At 37.2% G+C, this 18443-nt stretch overlaps 1 protein-coding gene across 14 annotated transcripts in view; it reads left to right on the forward strand.

The window, feature by feature from the left end:
• The window catches only part of MAP4K3 (mitogen-activated protein kinase kinase kinase kinase 3), an 82162-nt gene that overhangs the window by 22138 nt on the left and 41581 nt on the right, over positions 1–18443 (forward strand). For 11 of the 14 annotated variants that reach the window (XR_012628325.1, XR_012628324.1, XR_012628323.1 and 8 more), the window contains 10 exons: positions 3026–3073; positions 5160–5202; positions 5839–5911; positions 7876–8007; positions 8310–8372; positions 8456–8537; positions 8639–8749; positions 11368–11443; positions 12448–12506; positions 15174–15236. Coding sequence is in view for 11 of the 14 variants with exons in the window: in XM_074864200.1 (XP_074720301.1) it covers positions 3026–3073; positions 5160–5202; positions 5839–5911; positions 7876–8007; positions 8310–8372; positions 8456–8537; positions 8639–8749; positions 11368–11443; positions 12448–12506; positions 15174–15236 (750 nt within the window). In the remaining 3 variants the exon portion in view is untranslated. The remainder of the gene's footprint in view (positions 1–3025; positions 3074–5159; positions 5203–5838; positions 5912–7875; positions 8008–8309; positions 8373–8455; positions 8538–8638; positions 8750–11367; positions 11444–12447; positions 12507–15173; positions 15237–18443) is intronic. The other 3 variants (XM_074864201.1, XM_074864196.1, XM_074864199.1) reach the window with 1 other exon arrangement.

Consider the following 18443-nt stretch of genomic DNA (forward strand, 5'->3'; position numbering starts at 1 on the left):
ACTTAGAGGACATGGCTTTTTTTTCCTTCCAGTGAAGTCTTACATGATATCTGGGAATGTTTCAGTTTTTGAACTTTTAAGCCCTTTTGTTCTTATAGAATCATAGAATGGTTTGGGTTGGAAGGGACCTTTACAGGTCATCTAGTCCAGCCCCCCTGCAATGAGCAGGGACATCTTCAACTAGATCAGGTTTCTCAGAGCCCCATCCAGCCTGACCTTGAATGTTTCCAGGGATGGGGCATCTATCACCTATCTGGAAACCTGTTCCAGTGTTTAATCACCCTCATTGTAAAGAAGTTCTTCCTTATATCTAGTCTAAATCTTTAAATCTACCTCTACTTTAAAACCATTATCTCTTGTCCTGTCATAACAGGCCCTACTAAAAGGTCTGTCCCCATCTTTCTTATAAGCCCCCTCTAAATATTGAAAGGCTGCAATAAGGTCTCTCTAGAGCCTTCATTTCTCCAGCAACCCCAATTCTCTCAGGCTATTCTCATAGGAGAGGTGTTCCATCCCTCTGATCATTTTCGTGGCCTCCTCTGGACCCACTCCAACAGGTCCATGTCTTTCTGTGCTGAGGGCTCCAGAGCTGGACACAGCACTCCAGGTGGGGTCTGACCAAAGCAGAGTGCAGGGGCAGAATTGCCTCCCTCGACCTGCTGGCCATGCTGCTTTTGATGCAGCCCAGGATGCAGTTGGCTTTCTGGGCTGCGAGTACACATTGTCAGCTCATGTCCAGCTTTTCATCCACCAGTACCCCCAAGTCCTTCTCTGCAGGGCTGCTCTCAACTCCTTCATCCCTCAGCCTGTATTGATACCAGGGGTTGCCTTGATCCAGATGCAGGACCTTGCACCTTGACCTTGTTGAATCTCATGAGCTTCACATCAGCCCACTTCTTGAGCTTGTCCAGGTCCCTCTGAATGGCATCCCATCTCTCAGGCATATCAACTGCACCACATAGCTTGGTGTAATCTGCAAATTTGCTGAGGGTGCACTTGATCCCACTGTCTGTGTCATTGATGAAGATATTATACAGTACTAGTCCTAGTACAGACCCCTGAGGAGGTGATCACTTGGCACTGATCTCCATCCAGACATTGAGCCATTTACCACTACTCTCTGGATACAACCATCCAGCCAATTCCTTATCCACAGAATAGTCCATCCATCAAATCCATAATCTTCTCGGAGTACGGAGGTGTGTTTCAATAGTCTACAATGGAATTTATGAAGTCATTATTTATTGTGTGGGAAGATTTCTTGGTTAATATGTGTAAATTGCTTGTGAGAAGGAAACTTACTACTCAGTGTATTTTCTAAGTGTTATCCATGGACCCATTTTTGTATATTTCAAAGTTATCTCTAAATACATGCTTATAACACTCTGACCAAATATTATATATATAGTTTCTTGCTGTAGCTTATAATGCAGCAATCACTTTTCCTAATAAAAAGTCATAAGAATATAGGCCATCTGTCCATCCATAAAAGTAGTTTGTCCAAGGTTAATTTTGCCATCAGTTTCCATGAATCCAGAGTTTCACTTAATGCCTAAAGTTAGTGTTTGATCTCCATATTTAGAAGCCCATTAAATGGTTTGTTTTCAAAAAACACTTGCTATCAGTTTGGTTGGCATCAGTGAGACTGATTCTGAAAATATAGGCCCTTTAAATATGGCCTTTAAAGTACCTGCCTCCAGGCAATTGAGTTTTGAAAATGGTGACCTCAGATTCTTCTAGGGCAGTGGTAAAAATGAGTGAGTTGTTGGGCTTTCTGTGGCGGAGCATCCAGACGTTTAAATGCAAGGAGTGTACAAGGGACTCTTCTAGCTAATGTCAGCTTTTGCAATGGTCAGGTCGATGCTCTGTACCAAAAGCAAATCGAACCCAATTTCTGGGCCTGCATGCATGCCTGCAGTGAGGACTCTGAAAAGCCATTGCACCAACTGGGTATTATTAATCATTTCCCTCAGAGAAACAGCTTAAAACATCTGTGAGTGGGTTTTTTTTCTTTTTTTAGTTTATTTAAGGAGTTGAATTTCATAACTGATTAGCACTTCAGCTGCATTGCATTCAGGTTTTCATGAACTGGCAAAAAAATACCCCAAAACTCTATCATCAGTGGTACTGTTGTCTATCTGTACAATGTTGTTCACTTGAAAATCTCAAGTACCAAGTCATGTAAGTAGTTGTTTCCTCATTTTTTTCCTGTTGGTATGTTTAGGACCATCCATGAACATGCTGATAATTGAAAACAATCCTAATTTATTTTTGCAAGCAACTCTGTGATGTCCTGCGTGAGCTGGAAAAAAAAAATCTGACATGGGTATCTCACATGAAAATGTAGTCTTTATGGAGATTCATGACTGCAGAGTGAGGAAGATGTTTACATGTCATTTTACCCCTGGAAGAGAATTTTAGAGATAAGCCTGCAGTGTCAAAAGTAACATGCTCTGTGATCTGTCATGCAGAAATTCAGTTTCATAGAATTCTTCCAGAATTGACACTTGAAGCTTCTAACTTGTATTGAGTCCTAAAATGCTTTGGTACTGTCATCAAGACCCATAAAGACAGACTAATTCTTCTTCAGAAGTCCACAAATTGGAGTTGAACTCCTGTGTCAGATCGGAAGTGCTGCCTTCTAGACTTCTCTGAAGTGTGTAATGATATAGTAGATAACTGCACTTAACATCCAGTGATCTGACTGCTGAATAGAAGACTGTTAGGCAATTTAAAAGTAATTAACTTCATCTGAAAAGGTGACAGTTACCATGTCCAGAGGAAAACTTGGTCAGGGAATGCTTTTCTTACAGTAGATGTGGTGACTAGTATCCTTCTCATCTATCCTGTGTTTTAGATACTATGTTACTACATATATGGAATTTGCAAATGCAGTACGGATACACTGAAATATAAGAATGTTCTTCAGTCAGAGTCATTTAGATGATTAAATTGGATCCTAAATGTGCCTAGTAATTAAGATGAAAAGTATTGGACTAAATTATTATCTAAATATTTTATGCAGGGACTGTATTATCTTCACAGTAAAGGAAAAATGCACAGAGATATAAAGGTAAGTAAAAACTGAAGGGAATTTTGGTGGTTTTAAAAGGCTACATCACCTCTGAGTCTTTACTCTTATGTATCAATTTGGGGATATTTTTAAATCTGTAGGGGTTTTCTATCTATTAGAATAAAATTTTTCTGCCAAAGGGAAGAAAAATAACCTTACTTTAAAATGCATGCATGGAAATAATGTGTTCTTTTCATTGGAGACAAACATGTTGGTTATTTAGACCAGTGCTGTAAAATTTAGACATCAGCTAGTGTCCAGAGCAACATGTGTTCAGGTGGGTGTAGGGGTGTGCTCTGTGCAAAAGGAAAGGTCTGGTCTTTCCCACGCCTTTCCAGGAAGCTCAAGGTACCCTTCTCTTTGAACCAGCTAGTGAGCAGAGCTGTTGCTTTAGCTTCATGCAGCTTTTCTTGGTGAGCAGATTGCAGGGCAGTGTCTGCTGTTCAGTGTGGCTCTCGGAGACTACTTCTGTCCCCTCCCTCTGATGCTAAAATTAGAGAAGGTACCGCAAGTCAGGCTCTTAATGCTGACTTACTTAAATTTTCATCTCAACACAGCTGTATCAAAGACGACTTGTTCAGACTCTTACACTATGTTACAGTTTCCTTCTGATGCTTCCTGTTGACTTTCTGTCCCTGGAGTTTTACTACCTACTCTCTATCTTTCCAAACTCTTCCTTGCTCAGACTGCAGCTTAAACTCTGCAGGCTTCTTCCTGGAAATCTGTCAGTTTCAGACAATTACTTTGTGTTGTGGGGGGGTTGGTTTGCTTTGGTTGGTTTGGTTTTTTTCAGACTAGGGATGCAGTGTACATAGTAGCTTCAACTGTAGATGCCTTAATGCAACCTGATTCCAGCTTGTTCTCATTGACTGCAGGATATTTAGGTTTTGAGCAATCATAAAAATAATTTCTTAATGAAAAATTACTTTAGACACAAAAATTAAACGCTTTTCATTATACTTGATAGAATGCAAAATGATGCTTGTAAGGATACAGTGCACAGATACTTGTTTCTAAACAAAACTGCTGATAAAAAATGCTTACAGTGCTTACACTGAGAATTATTTTTTTAAAAAAAAGCTGTTCTCGTGAGTATGGAAAAATACTATCTTCATCTGCAGATCTTCTGACTTGAATTATGTTTGTTTCCCCCAGTAACTAAGTTATATATTTAGAGTATCTGTCCTGTTAGTCTTGAAAGGTGAACAAGGTCAAGAACATGTTAACTGGACTGTCACACTATTTACCAAGCTCCATTTGTAAAGCTCATTAACTATACTTGTGCAACATTTGCCAAAGTAAGCTGCATTTTACTGCAGGCCTGACTTTTCCTTCTCTGTGAAAAGCCATAATCTGTAAAAACATAGGGTTTTTTGAAGCCTGATCTATGCTGCCTTTCTATCTAGTTTATGAGCAGTGCTGACATTTGGAGCTGGTTTCAATCTTCGTATCAGGTTTGTTCTCACTCCTTTTATGTTGTAATTTTATGGTACTGCTATGATACTACCACTTTGGGGTAGTTTTGATTATTGAAGTGAGTGGTACATACAGCCACACAACAGCAGACTCTTCAAATCTAGCACTAACAGGATGGAAATAGTTTTGCTAAACACTTGAATGTGAAGGCAGGTCCTTAAGGCTATAATTATCATGGATCTCAAAAAAGACAAAACCAGCTCCTACATATGAAAAGAAAATCAAATTACTTCCGCTTTGACCTTTAGAGTTCCTATTTCCCTTCAGTCAGTGTAAATAGAAAAAAGTAGGAGTTATCAGCATAGGCAAATCATCATATTCTGCTTTTTGAGAGGAGTTTTGTATACAATGGAAGCTCTGTAGTACCATAGACTAAAGAGTACTAAACTAAAAATTAATGAGAAACCGTGTATATCCAAGTTTCTTTATATAGCAGAATGGCAACTTGCTAATTTCATAAATGTTACCTTGGTAAGGCTGCAGATTTCTTGAATGCACAATCCTTGGTTTGTCTTGTCCCTTAGTTTGCCTTAAGATCTTACTTTTTTTTTTAATATGGTATCGGAGGAATCTTCATATTTTAATTCAAGTATGCTTACTTTTTTTTAAGGGAGCAAACATTCTTTTAACGGATAATGGACATGTAAAATTAGGTGAGTTAATACAATTTAGTGTTATTAACATATTTTAATGTGCTCTAAGAAGCAGTCTTCTGCATTTTGTTTGATGATGTAATGATTCATCTAAGGAATTAGTGAATACCAGAATTCTTCTCTTGCTGGTAATATCTAACTGCACCATCCAATTAGCGTCTGAGGAATAATTGGAGTAGTTTTAGAGCACTGAGGTAAAAGACTGTCTGGTATTGTAAGGGGGAGGTAAAAATCAAATCACAGGTTTTCATAAATTTTTAATAAAATAATCTAGAGTGCTTAAGTGTGAGATGTACTTTGAAAAGTTATCTGAAACAATTTCTTGGATAATACTAAATTACGTATTTTATCATATTAAAACACTGTATGTAACTATTAGGACTCCTATGCTAGCTTTCTTGTGTTGATGAGGGGCTTGTTTGTGTGCAGCCTGCATATTTGGCAGGTGACTGAGAGGAGCTGACAGATGGTATCTGAGATACACCAAGTTTCCATTATTTGCTTTTGTTATTTATTTTTTGTTAAATATTTCCAATATATGTAAGAAACTCTTACAGTAGAGAAACCAAACTTGTGTTCATTAACTATTAGCAGCATAAAATCAGTTATTAACTGTTGTTTTTGCTTTTTTAATAGCTGATTTTGGAGTATCTGCACAGATAACAGCTACAATTGCCAAAAGGAAATCATTCATTGGCACCCCATATTGGTAACTGTGTTTTACTCGGCCATTAATATAATAGTAACATATATAATACTGTTGAAAAATTGTGATAAAAGTATACTATGTCACTTTCTGGGTAGACTAATCACTAAAGGCTGTGGCAGACTTTCTAGTGATCGTATCTGTATTACTTACATTAAATCCTGAATTAGCTGAGTATCAGAGAAAATGCCCTAATGCTCTGAAAAATTGAAAGTCCATTTTCTAAAGTTCAGCATTTTATTTTCTTCTCTTTGTAGTGAAAGTGGTTCTTCCCTTTTCGCCTTGAAGTAAATGACACACATTCTTCGCTGTAAAATAGTGCTTTTGTTACACGTTTCCCAGAAAGATATTCTGTTGTCTGACAGCACTGTAGGTACAAGGTATAGTGAAAAAAACCCTACATTCAAGTATTCAGTCTTGAAATGGTCAAACATAGCATTTTTAGCATTCTTCTGCAGTGTAAGTCACCCAAGGCATGGATTCATTTCCCTTTCAGAATAACACGAACACCCATCAGTCATGATTTTGGTTTGTGTCTCTCTTTCCTAAGATGTCTGGGTGACTTTAGTCCTGGCCTGTATCACTGTGTAACTTTGAAATTGTGCCAGGCTTCTCAAATGACATGACAATAACTTTGGAAGCATTACATAGGTTAAATGCTGATGAAAAGCATCAGTTTTTCATTGCAAAGCTTCTCAAAGATTTGAGAGGAGAAGCAATAAAACAGAATTGTTGAGATTGTGGAGAAGAAAATTTAGTTGGAAACAGGCAGTGTGAAGGTTTTAGTGATCGTTAGAAGTGTCTGGGCAGGTAAGGCTATGGTGCTTGGATGGGAGAGGAGTGAAGGGCAAAACTGTTGTGCAGAGTCTAGATCTAGTAACCCTGCTGTTTATGCTCGTGCTCCTCCTCCATGTCTTTCTGAAGTTAACCTATGTTCCCCCTCTACCCTGGTAACTCCTTTCTTTTTGATTTAGGGCGGGGTGTTTTGTGAACTCCTGAAGAAATTTATGTAAATATAGTTTAACTATGCAAACTTCAAATATTTTGTACCACCAAACCTCATCATGTTTTCAGATCTACAGATAATGGATGTCTGTGTTTTAAATAATGCATCATTTGAGATGCTGCCTGCTGTGTTACAGGAGCACTCATTAAGTGTCATAAGACAGATGAATGTCTTACCTATATTGAGTTAAATCTCCAGTTCCACTGCTACTTTTTAGGTGATCTGGACTAATACAGTTCAAAGCTAAAAAATATTAACGTTTGCCATCTGATATGACTATGTAGGACAATCAAGTCCATAATTCACTTTGGCCATTCAAAGCATGTGGCAATGCCTAATGAATCATTTTCTTTAGGTATTCCTATTTATGTGTCAGTTCTGTTTGTTAATTTTTTGTCACCTGAGGATGTGAAACTACTTTGTTAACTTAAATGAGGTCTTCTGACATACAGCAAGGCAGACTTTACAAACAAGGAGAGCTCTGTGCAGAGGTGACAGTGAGTCTTCAGGTCTCATGCTTTCGGGATACAAGAATGCTGACATTTTGTTACTTTTTTATGTTAGAATTCTTCAAAGTCACTTGATCGCTTTCTGGAACAGCGTGTGAATTTGGATATTATTTGGGTGTTACTGTAGTTGAATACCTTAGGCTCTTTGGTTGTTGAGTGGTAGTTCGTTGTGTGCCTGCAAAAAAATCTGAGACAGATTGGTTTCATCCACTTACTGCTAAATAGCCGTTTTGGAAACTGCCTGTTAGTTACTAGAAGATGATTGAAGAAAACTTCATGTTTACATTATCTAACTTTTTACACACACGTGTGTGTTTGTATATAAATCCACATGTATATACTGTGAGCTTATAGATTGAGAGCTTTAGGGAAAAGAGTAGTAAACTGCTGCGTACAGAAGAATGTTTGATTTGTGGTGAGAAGTTTATCTAAAAATGTATTTTACCCTTTAGGATGGCACCTGAAGTTGCTGCGGTAGAAAGAAAAGGTGGCTATAACCAACTCTGTGATCTGTGGGCAGTTGGAATAACTGCTATAGAGCTTGCTGAACTTCAACCTCCAATGTTTGACCTACATCCAATGAGGTTAGTAAGGGGTTAAAGCTTGGTGTGTAAATACATCTTCCTAAATAATCCATATGGAGTAGTGGCTGTGTGCACTTGTGGTGTCTGGGGGTACTGCAAGGGTATTAGGTTGTAATTGTTATGTATGTACATGGTAGAAATTGTAACAACTCTTTTTGGTGCATAAATGTATAATGTTGTCCTGGTAGCATCTCTTAAACTGATGGACTTCTTTCTAACAACTAAATAATGTGTTTAGTGATTCTTCTTGTATATGTACTGATTGCAATGTTAAACCACAGAAATGCTGTTGTTTTTTTCAGAGCACTTTTTCTAATGACAAAAAGCAACTTCCAGCCTCCTAAATTAAAGGACAAAATGAAATGGTAAGTACTTTTCTGTTTCAGTAGATAATGATCATGTATTTCACCAGGCAATCGATTCTAATGTTTACCACTTCATTTTACAGGTCCAATAGTTTCCATCATTTTGTGAAAATGGCACTTACAAAAAATCCTAAAAAAAGACCTACAGCTGAAAAGTTACTACAGGTATAAATTTATGTATGGGATTTTCTTTAAGTTATAAAATTAAAATATGCTTAATATAAGTGGTTGGAATTTTAACATGTGTTTTTCCTTCTGTCTTTCAGCATCCTTTTGTTACCCAGCCATTAAATCGAAGTCTTGCTATTGAACTTTTGGATAAAATGAATAATCCTGATCATTCCACTTACCATGATTTTGATGATGATGATCCTGAGGTAGCAATATGTTTTAATAGCAGAATCAGATTAAGTTTTAGTTTGCCAACAAAACTAAATGATTCTGATTTACTGAGCCACAGAATGTTTTGTTATCTGGGAATAGTCTCAAGGGTTGCTTTTACTTTTGGTTGTGCTGCTCTGTCACATGTACAGACACTTACTGAAATACATTATATTTGGGGGAGAGAAGCTCAAAGAGAAAGAGATGTAAGCACTTTGAAATTCTGTTTATTGCTGTCCTTCAGCAATTTTGCAACAGTAAATGTGGACAACTACTCGAGTCTGGAGTTCTGTCATGCACTCTGCTTTCTGGTTTTGTGGAATTATGTTTCCATTCATCTGCAAAGAAAGCATTCATAAAAAACATTTTATACCTCTGTAGAACTTGTTCTTTTGTTCCTAATTTACGTTCTTATGAGAAGAGAATAATTCTGTAGTTGTTTTTATCAAATGGTTTGCTATGTGTTTCTTGCAGATTATATTTGCTATCTTAGAATACTCTGAAACTTGATTTCATTTATGGTTTTCTCGAAGGCAAAGTGTCTGATTTTCTGCTTTAACAGCTGGGAAAAAATAGAATCCTTATATAAGATGATAAACAGCGCAGGCCTAAAGTGTTCCATAAATGAGAGAACAGATACTCTGTTACTGCATCCTGGCCTCGTACTTAACTGTACGTTAGTGAAGACTTTCCAAATGTTTATAGTCCCCGAACTGGTGATCTGTTTTTGGTGAAAAAAATTTAATCCTTTCAACACAAATGCCATTGATTCATTAATTGCATACTTGTGTTTTACTTTTTCTATGGATAAACCAGCCTAAAAATGCCTTCAAAGGAAAATAAGCTTAAAAGAAGCAACTAGTCAGTACCTTTAAAAGCAATTGCAAATAGCAATTATTAATTACAATAAAATTTAATTACAACTAAATTATTACAATAAAAATTAATAAAAGTGTAAATTAGTAAATTTTTCTGTTAAAAATATTTAGGAAAGTGAAACACATAAGAAATTCCTTAATGTGCTTGACTTTCACATCAGTGTTAAGAGAAAGGTGTCTGATTTCTGATGGAGACAGCACTGAGGAACTTGGGTCTTCTCCTCACCATAAGCCCTAAGGATCAGGCATCCTTTAGTTCTCTGTTCAGTGATTATAGAGAGCTCTGAAGGCTGTTAAAGCAATATTTCTGTAGAAACCAGAAAACTGAAGCTTTCATGAGCGGTCATAAGAAGAAAGGTAGCCGGTTTCAGTGTGCTTCCTGCATGTGAGCTGCTCAGATCAGAGAAACTACAAACTGCCTGTGAGATGTGGGAGAAAATACATACCCATAATCTGTAAGTCTCTTCAGTTTCAAAAAAGATCAAAGTGAACATAAATGGGAGGTGAAACACTATGTACGTATGTGTTGGATCCTGATATAAAGCAAGGAAGTAGTGTGCGACGGAAAGGGGAGAAGGGAAATAATACTTTCAGATAATATTTCAAGGATAAGCTGAGTATTCGTGACTCTTTGTGATAGTAACAGCAGTTGAAATTCTCTAACTCTGTCACTGCTTCATAGTCAAAAGTTGCCAAGTGAAGATTATAATTAGTGTATATATAAAAGCAAAGCTAACATACCAGCACATCAAACTTCTGACACTATTGTCAGATTGCTTTAATTAAAAATTGTGTTGCTGCCACATATTTAACACAGAAACATAGCAAACATTCACTTTTCAGAAATTACTTGGTCTAACATCATGGAGAATGAACTTTTTTTTCTAATGAGTAAGATTTCATTGCAGAGGACGTACTGAGAATGCACTGTTAGTATTCATGTTGCTAATTTGGGGGCCTGATTGTATACAGCAGTCATCTCGTCTTGTACTCTCGTTAAGAAACCTTAAGTTACAGTTTCTAAGAGAACCTGTGGTAGTGGTTGTAGAAAGAAGAGAGAAAACCCGACAGGGGCAAAGAAAAGAAAGTCTTTAAAGTTCATGACACTTCATCCTGTAGAGAAATAAATGAAAATCCAGGGAAAAAAGTAAAGTGGAACATAAATATGAAGATGAACTTGGTAGAGATGATGGCCTTACTCTTGCCACACAGCACAAGAGTACCAGGAATACTCATTTCTGTTCAGCTCTGAAAACCTCAGGCTAACTTCTTATCTACTTAAAGAAACTAACTGATGACTTTTTAGGATTCAGTTTAGGTTAGCAGCTGGGAAGATGACTGAGGTATCTAAACGAAGTAGATGCTGCCAGTAAGTCAGATTTAGTCTTGCTGCTTATTTTGGAAACTACCAATACCCTTAAACAGAAAGGCGCGCACAAAGTAAATGTTATCTGAGCAAAGATAAATGTTGGCCAGCATTGGCTTTATTTGCTCATATCCAGTGTTTTAAAAACCCTTATCCTGAAGTTGAAGACACTCTATAGATAAAATGTCTCCAAATAATTCTAACTTTAATGTACAGAAACATACATGCAATCTTTATTTTTAGCTTCTGCTTGATTTCTTTCTTTCTTTTTTGATATTATGCTAAAGAAACCCGCTAAAAAACGGGTACATGATACTGGGTTTCAAGTGAGTATATTTTGGTATTGAAGTAGTTTATTTTTCTCTTCTAGCCTCTTGTAGTGCCTCATAGAATTCATTCAACAAGCAGAAATGTGAGAGAAGAAAAGACACGCTCTGAAATAAACTGTAAGCATGTATAATGTGATAACATGAAATATTCTCAAAATAATCATTGATACTTATTTCAACTAGTATCCTGGGTATCTGGCATATATAGAAACATTTTAAATGATAAATAGGAAAATAAAAACATACACTGTTTCACTTATGGATATACATGACTATGCAAAGAAATATTAGTGTAAAATATTTGAATACACCTTTTGTCAACACTTCAGCAAATCTCACTATTGCTTCATCTTAATTGGACAGGACGCAACCTGAGCTCTACTGAGAGCTGATTGGTATAGCTTCATATGCCACTTCAGCAAGGGTATTTGGAGTGATGCCAGATTCTGCTGGGTAACAGAATGGCAGAGGAAGTTTCTTCTTCCTTAGTTTAGTATCTTGTAGCTTTTGCTTTTGAATTGAAACAGTCATGTACAAATCAGGAAGGGAGGAAGATTGAACACTGGCCACTAAAAGCAGGCTCCATCCCCCCAATTGTAGTAACTCATTTGCTTGAATTAGAGAAATACTTGGAGATTTAGTTGTCTTTTAAGCTAAAATTGAAGGAAGGAGTGTAAACGAGTATCTTCAGAAGGGTTGTAGTAGAAGATGTGATTAGCTCTCTGCAAACTTCATTCAAGGCTCTTCAGTGCTAGTGAGTCTTCCAGAAGAACAGCTCCAAGAGTGAATTCACAGAGTGGATATGTTTTTTCTGTAAATTACAGCTGTATTGCTTCTCTAAAGAGGGCACTTCACTGCCCTATTGGCTGAATGGCTTTCCTTGTCCTAATGAGCAGGTGAGACAAACAGTGATTGTGCTGCCTTTGTGATCAAAGAGTACTTCCTGTACCCATTAGTTTCTAGCAGGCACAAGTTCCATATGTCCATGTGTTGGAAGTTTCCCTCAGTGGGGATATGATACACTCATGAAACTGTTTTTTTTCTGTTTTGTTAGCCTTTGGAGCTAAATTTTGTCTAATTCAGTCCAACTTAAATTCTTCTTTTCCTTTTCTCCTCTTCAGTTGGTCAAGTAAAATTTGATCCACCCTTGAGGAAAGAGACAGAGCCACATCATGAATTTGTGAGTAACAAGCAGCATGGGCTATGCTCTGCACGTTATTCCTTGCAGATACCTGTGGAGGAGAAGAAATCCAAGATGTGTAACATACTTCCTTAGCACTACTAAACTTGGTAGCAATTTTTCTGACAAGTAGTAACATACTGGTTCCAGATTTTTGGTGCCACCACATATATGCAGCAAGACCCTTATTTGTGGACTCTGCCAGGTGTGATGTATGAGCTAAGCAACAGCCCTTTGTCTTGTTTCTTCTATACTTTATATCTCATTGCCAAGTATATCATTTCCTTTTATTGAGTTATTTTTAATTGTAGAATTACTGTGCATACTCAAATGTTTATCTCCCTTGTGTTTGTATTGACAATGATTGATAATGGAAATAATAAAATTGAGAGCCTGGGAAAGAAGTATGATGCATTTTAAAAAAAAATGGATTTTTGTGGGGTTGTTATTTTCCCATGCAAACAATCTTTCTGTGGCCTTGCATCACACCTGAGTCATTCTGAGTCTGGTAGTTGATGTATTCTGGAAAGGCATATTGCCAATGTTTTCCTCCTATGGACCCATCAGTAAAAGGGGTATGAGAACTCAAGCAGTGAAGGAAAAGGCATCGGTGCTGTCTCACGTACATGACTGCAGTAGTTTCCTCTCTTCTACGGGGACTGTTGCTTTCCAGATGTGTGCACTTGAGCAGTTTCTTCGCATTCCTGGATAAAAAGGACACTCCTTTGCTTCCTTACTGCAGACTTCTGTGTTCTCTTTGTTCTTCTAAGGCAGGTGTTAAGGTGAGAAAGTTGGCTTAGTACATAGGTGGAAGGGACATTGGCTTTGTTCTAAGTTGGTTTTGGGAAGGGTGTGTACCTAGGAACTTACTACTTCTTCTAGTCTACAAACTATACGTGAGCGGGATTTCTGATGCAGAGTTCCTTGTTCTGTAGTTGTACTGAAATATCCTTCCTGCTGCCTTGTCCTTTGGTAGTGGGTCAGCTGGCTCTGGGTGTATGAGGTTGTGTATAATCTTGCTCTTAGCATCTGTCTGGACAGGTAGTCTGCAGTTTCTAGTGCCTGTTCGAGACAGAGGGGAATAGCTTACCAAATCACACGTAGGACTTAGATAATTATTTCAGATACGTTATTTAGACCTTGATATAACTGCATAACAACATCATTTAGGAGCCCTAGTTATACAAGCGTTTATTAAATATGGTCATGAAGTCAGTGTTGCTACCATAAGCTCATCAATTGCCTCAAAATTATTTTTGAACTGATTCCAAATTAACCCATCTTTGTTTCCCTGTCACATTGTCTGGATTATAAAGAAAAACGATTGGTAGCATTGTATAGTTCAAATTATAATGCTTTTGCTCCTTAAGAAATTTATTTCTACACACACAGAATCATAATTGCAAAAAGATGTTAATGGAGAAGCTGAAGTTTTAAAAATAAGTTTTCCATTTCTTTCTTGTTTTTTCAGTCACTGACTATATAAACCAGTGAGCAGACAACTTCATGGGGCAGAGAAGTGTTTTCATTGCACTTTAGGAATCCGAGTTGCTAAACTGGGGAGAGAGATTTTCTGCAGGGGATTAAAGCAAACTTTTGAGAGCGCTTCTTTGGCAGGTGTTGTAGGAAGGGAGGAATCAAACCTTTTCCTACTTTGTGTGTTAGCAAACAGGACTTTTGCACTTTGGAATCTCAGAAGCTCCTGCTGCTCCAAGAAGGGACTTGAATGATCCACATTAGTTCTGGTGATGAGGAAATATCTTAGTATTGTCTATTCCTGTCAGAGTTTGAATATTTGAAACCCGTCCAAAGAACTTCCCTCATCTCCCTGTCTATAAGGAAAACCTGTAACTGTTTGTTTGGATCTTTCTGAAAAGGGAAATTAACTGCTCCGCTGCTTGTATCAGAATGAAGCATGCAGACTTGATGTGTCCTTTACAGACGAGATAGAACTATGATTTTGAAAGAACTATGATTTTGAAAATGATGGTGTTTGATCTAGAGACCAAAGAAAAACCATATGCTGTCATTAGATATAGAACCAACAGACAGTTTAAATTGGCATATCAAATGCAAACGAGATCTATTCAAAGAATGGATGTTGTAGCAAAGAGTCTTAGCACAAAGCAGGCAGAGGGAGAAGTTTGTAACAATCTACATGCTCTGGGAGAAGGAGTCTTTTAAGTGAAAGCGGGAGCAAGAGGTGCCTGTCTTTCTCCAGCAGTAACATTGTGGATCCCTTTTCATTAAAGCAGTTCTGACCCATTTGCTTCTGTCTCACCAAAGCATGCTTAAACTTTATGCTTATTTACTTACGGGTATGAGTGCACAAGCCAAAGGACTGGACTGTTGCAGCATGATGAGTTATTGTCAGTGGTGCACTGAGATGTTGAACTGGTACATTCTTGCCTCTTACTGAGGCGGTTTGTCACTCATTACCACAACTCAGGTGATAAACAACAATTTATTATTTTGGTGTGATTTGGTAGTGTTTGGTAATGTGACCATACCCTTAGCTGTGTTTTACCCCCATCCCTGGAACTGTCTTAACATAGTTTGGGTTTCAACTAACAACTTTTTTTAGCAAGAAAATTTCCCTTTCTGTATACCTGGCTTGCAGTCACAATGTTAATAACTTGAGTTTCTTGATCTCTATTTAATGAACAGCCTGACAGTAGCGATTTTTTGGATGATTCAGAAGAAATATACTACACTGCAAGATCTAACCTGGTATTTTTCATCTTATGCCTCTCTTTGTCAGTGTTAGTTTTGTCTTTGTTTTCCTTTTTCAAAGCTCATGTTTTGTCCTGTTTTACTGCTGTTTTCATCTGTAAAAGCTGTTCAATGTAAAGATTAGTCTATATGCATATTTCTGTAATGTAGGAAGGAATTCTTAGTATGTACAGTATTGAAAGTACTTAACCCATATTTGTGTTTAGTTGAATCACTTTTCTAGAACGGGCTCTGTATTATGCACTCATTCTGATTTCTTCATTTAACTGCCTTACAATGCATAACTTGTTAATTTTTTGGAGGGTGATTAAAAATGGAAGAGACATTCTCTTCATATTTTTGTCTGATAGTTCCTTTAAATAGTCCCATGAAAGACTATAAAATTATATAAATGTAAGTTTCTGAATTCTTCAGAGCATAATTATATTACAGAATGAATATACTTTTAATACAAATAACAGCAAGTGGAGTCATAAGTGTTTTCAGTGGCATTTGGTATCATTTATACTCTTGATACATTTTCCATATTTTCTCTTACTGCACCTGCTAAAAAATGTTTGTTAGCATTGCAGTGTAGAAATTACTCTAGAAAGTGAATTTTCTTATTTCTCTGCTCTTTACACACTATGTAGTTAGAAAAGTAATGCTTTTAAATCTTGGACATCTTCATATACTGTTAAAAAAAAGGCATTCTGATGATACTAGATGAAGAGCATTATTCTGCGAACTTTCTTTGATTTGTGAGATCTTTAATACAAGTGCACTGAGAGGAAAATGGAAAACTGGGGTGTTTGGGAATGTCTTTGGTTTTTTTATGTGATTTTGTTTGTTTGTTTGGCTTTTTTGTTTGTTTTGGCATCAGTTGGATTGGTGTGACATGAACCTGCCAGTACCATATTTACTGAGAGCTTAGACTGTCTATCCCATTCTTGGAAGGAATTTCCTGTATTGCTTGATTATAAAAATATTTCACAAATTGTTTTGAGATCAGTAGCTTAGATTTCTCTGTATGCAGTGGGACCACTTCCATCCTGTGCAATCGCTCTGGTTTTGGAAATGTGTTTTTCAGTTTGGTTTGGTTTGCTTTGCTTTTGGTTTCCCCTTTTCATTTTATCACTTTTTAAAATCTGTCCTTTTCAGGTTACTTTCAGTGTTGTCACATATCTTGCTAGCCTAGTATCTGTGGGTCTAAGAGATGAATGAGAATGTGTTTCCTAACTGGACTGTCCTTTCCCATCCTTCTTTTGAGCTGTGCTGTTCAGTACACTCCTCAAAAACAGTTACTATGATAAAGCTTATAAAGTACTATTGTCACAATTGTGAGGGGGTTTTTAAAGTTAATGAACAGTACTTTCTGTGGTTCACTGCTTTCTTCACAACCTCCCATGCTCATTGTGTGTGAAATCAGAGGAGAATTCTGATTTGGTGGTAATGCTTCACCCGTTTGTGAGATTTTTGCAGTAAGACCTAATCCTTCTGGAAATTAGAAGAAATATTTATTAGTTGGTTCACACTTCTGTTGTGGACCAGGATATACTAATCAGACTTTCTGTCTTTCTCCTTCCCCCCTCCTGCTCTGACAGTATTGGCTTCAGATATGTTCAGTGAGAAGTGATACATGGATTTTTCAAATGTCATCAAGAGGAAAAGATTATACTTTTTCACAAGCATAGTATATCACTTACTACTGTTGGGCTCTTTCCCATGGTGTTCTACTGGTTTTATAAAATACCTTACGAGCAGCAACTCTTTTGCAGAGCTATGCATCTTGTAAGATCCTACAAAAAAAAAAAAAAAGATAAATTGAGGCATATTTTGGGCAGCATGAGTCATAAAAGATATACAGTTGAGGCTGAAAGCAAATTTGGGGAGTGAGTATTTTTACCTATCACCTAGCATTTTCACAGCTGAATGGATCATATGGCAGCTTATGCAGTCACCATGCATGTTACCTTTTAAAAATTTGACACCTACAATGTGCTTACCCTTAAAAACAATTCCTCTCTTTTTCCTTTTCCACCTCTTTCCACCTCTGGTCCTGAAATAGCTACCTGGATCTGCAAGAAAAATGGAGAAATTCAGTACAGGTCTTGTTTGCAAAGAAAACTCTGTGTCCAAACCGTAGTATCCCTTCATGCAAATGTCAAACAGACAAGAAGATAGTACTTCTCTCTGCTCTTTTACAAATATACCCCTTTGATTCATATCTAATTAAATAACAGAATATTTTGCTCTAGGTACAAGGCTCTTTGTTTTTTCAGGATAGATCTTTTTTACTTTTTCTGCGACTAGCCAACAAGTTTCTTGGGAACTTACTTTGGTATCTTCCATTGTTTGAGATCTTGTACATGCTCCTTCCTGTCATTTTGAGTTCCTCATGTTTTTATTCTGGTCATTGCACTGTGTTTTGGCAGCTGTTTTCTGGCAATCTCCTTTGCCTCAGGAGCAGCAGAGGTATGCTGGACTCTATTAAAAAAAAAAAAAGTCTTATCTGCGCATTAGCCTTTACAGGGTAGACATCAAACAAATGCTTCTCCCATATTTTTGGCTGTCTTTCTGTGTACAGTTTTTTGAATACAGACTCAAATATGGTTTAAATCAAAGTAATCTTCTCTAAAAATATGTACACTTTTATTCTAGAACAATTTTTAAGTTTTGTGCTATTGATCCTGGGAGAAGCACCTGAAAATCCAATGTCTAGCTATAAATGTACAACTGTTCATCTTGTATTGCAGCAGCCACCACAATGACAGTCTCAGGAATCTACATGAGTTGGCATAGTAGGACCAAATTTCTGTCAGTCTAAATGTTTTTGCTATAATTAAGCATATGTTCAGCAGTAGTCTCAAGTATATAACATCTTGAGGAAAAACGTACAGATTCTTTCAGGTTATTTTTTCCACCAAATCAGCTCCCCATTTGGGTTCCCTGTGTGGCATAGCAAATGGCTGTGTCAGTGTAGTGGAGGGAGGTGCATGGGGTAGAGAGAAGCCAGGAGTAAGGGCTGTTAAATCCAGCTTCTGCAGAGTTGTTGCTGTATGTGCAACTGCATCCACCTCTCAGAGGTGATGTGTTGTACTTATGAGTGGTGGGTTCTGTATGAGAATTTGGCTTCTGGTCCAAGAAGCCCCATTTCTGAGAAACAGAGCTTACTGTTGTTCAGATTCAAAACAAAAGTTCTTTTTGAGCAAATAAAAATATTTC

Source organism: Strix uralensis, chromosome 3 (assembly GCF_047716275.1).
Source record: "Strix uralensis isolate ZFMK-TIS-50842 chromosome 3, bStrUra1, whole genome shotgun sequence".
NCBI classification, from domain to species: Eukaryota; Metazoa; Chordata; class Aves; order Strigiformes; family Strigidae; genus Strix; species Strix uralensis.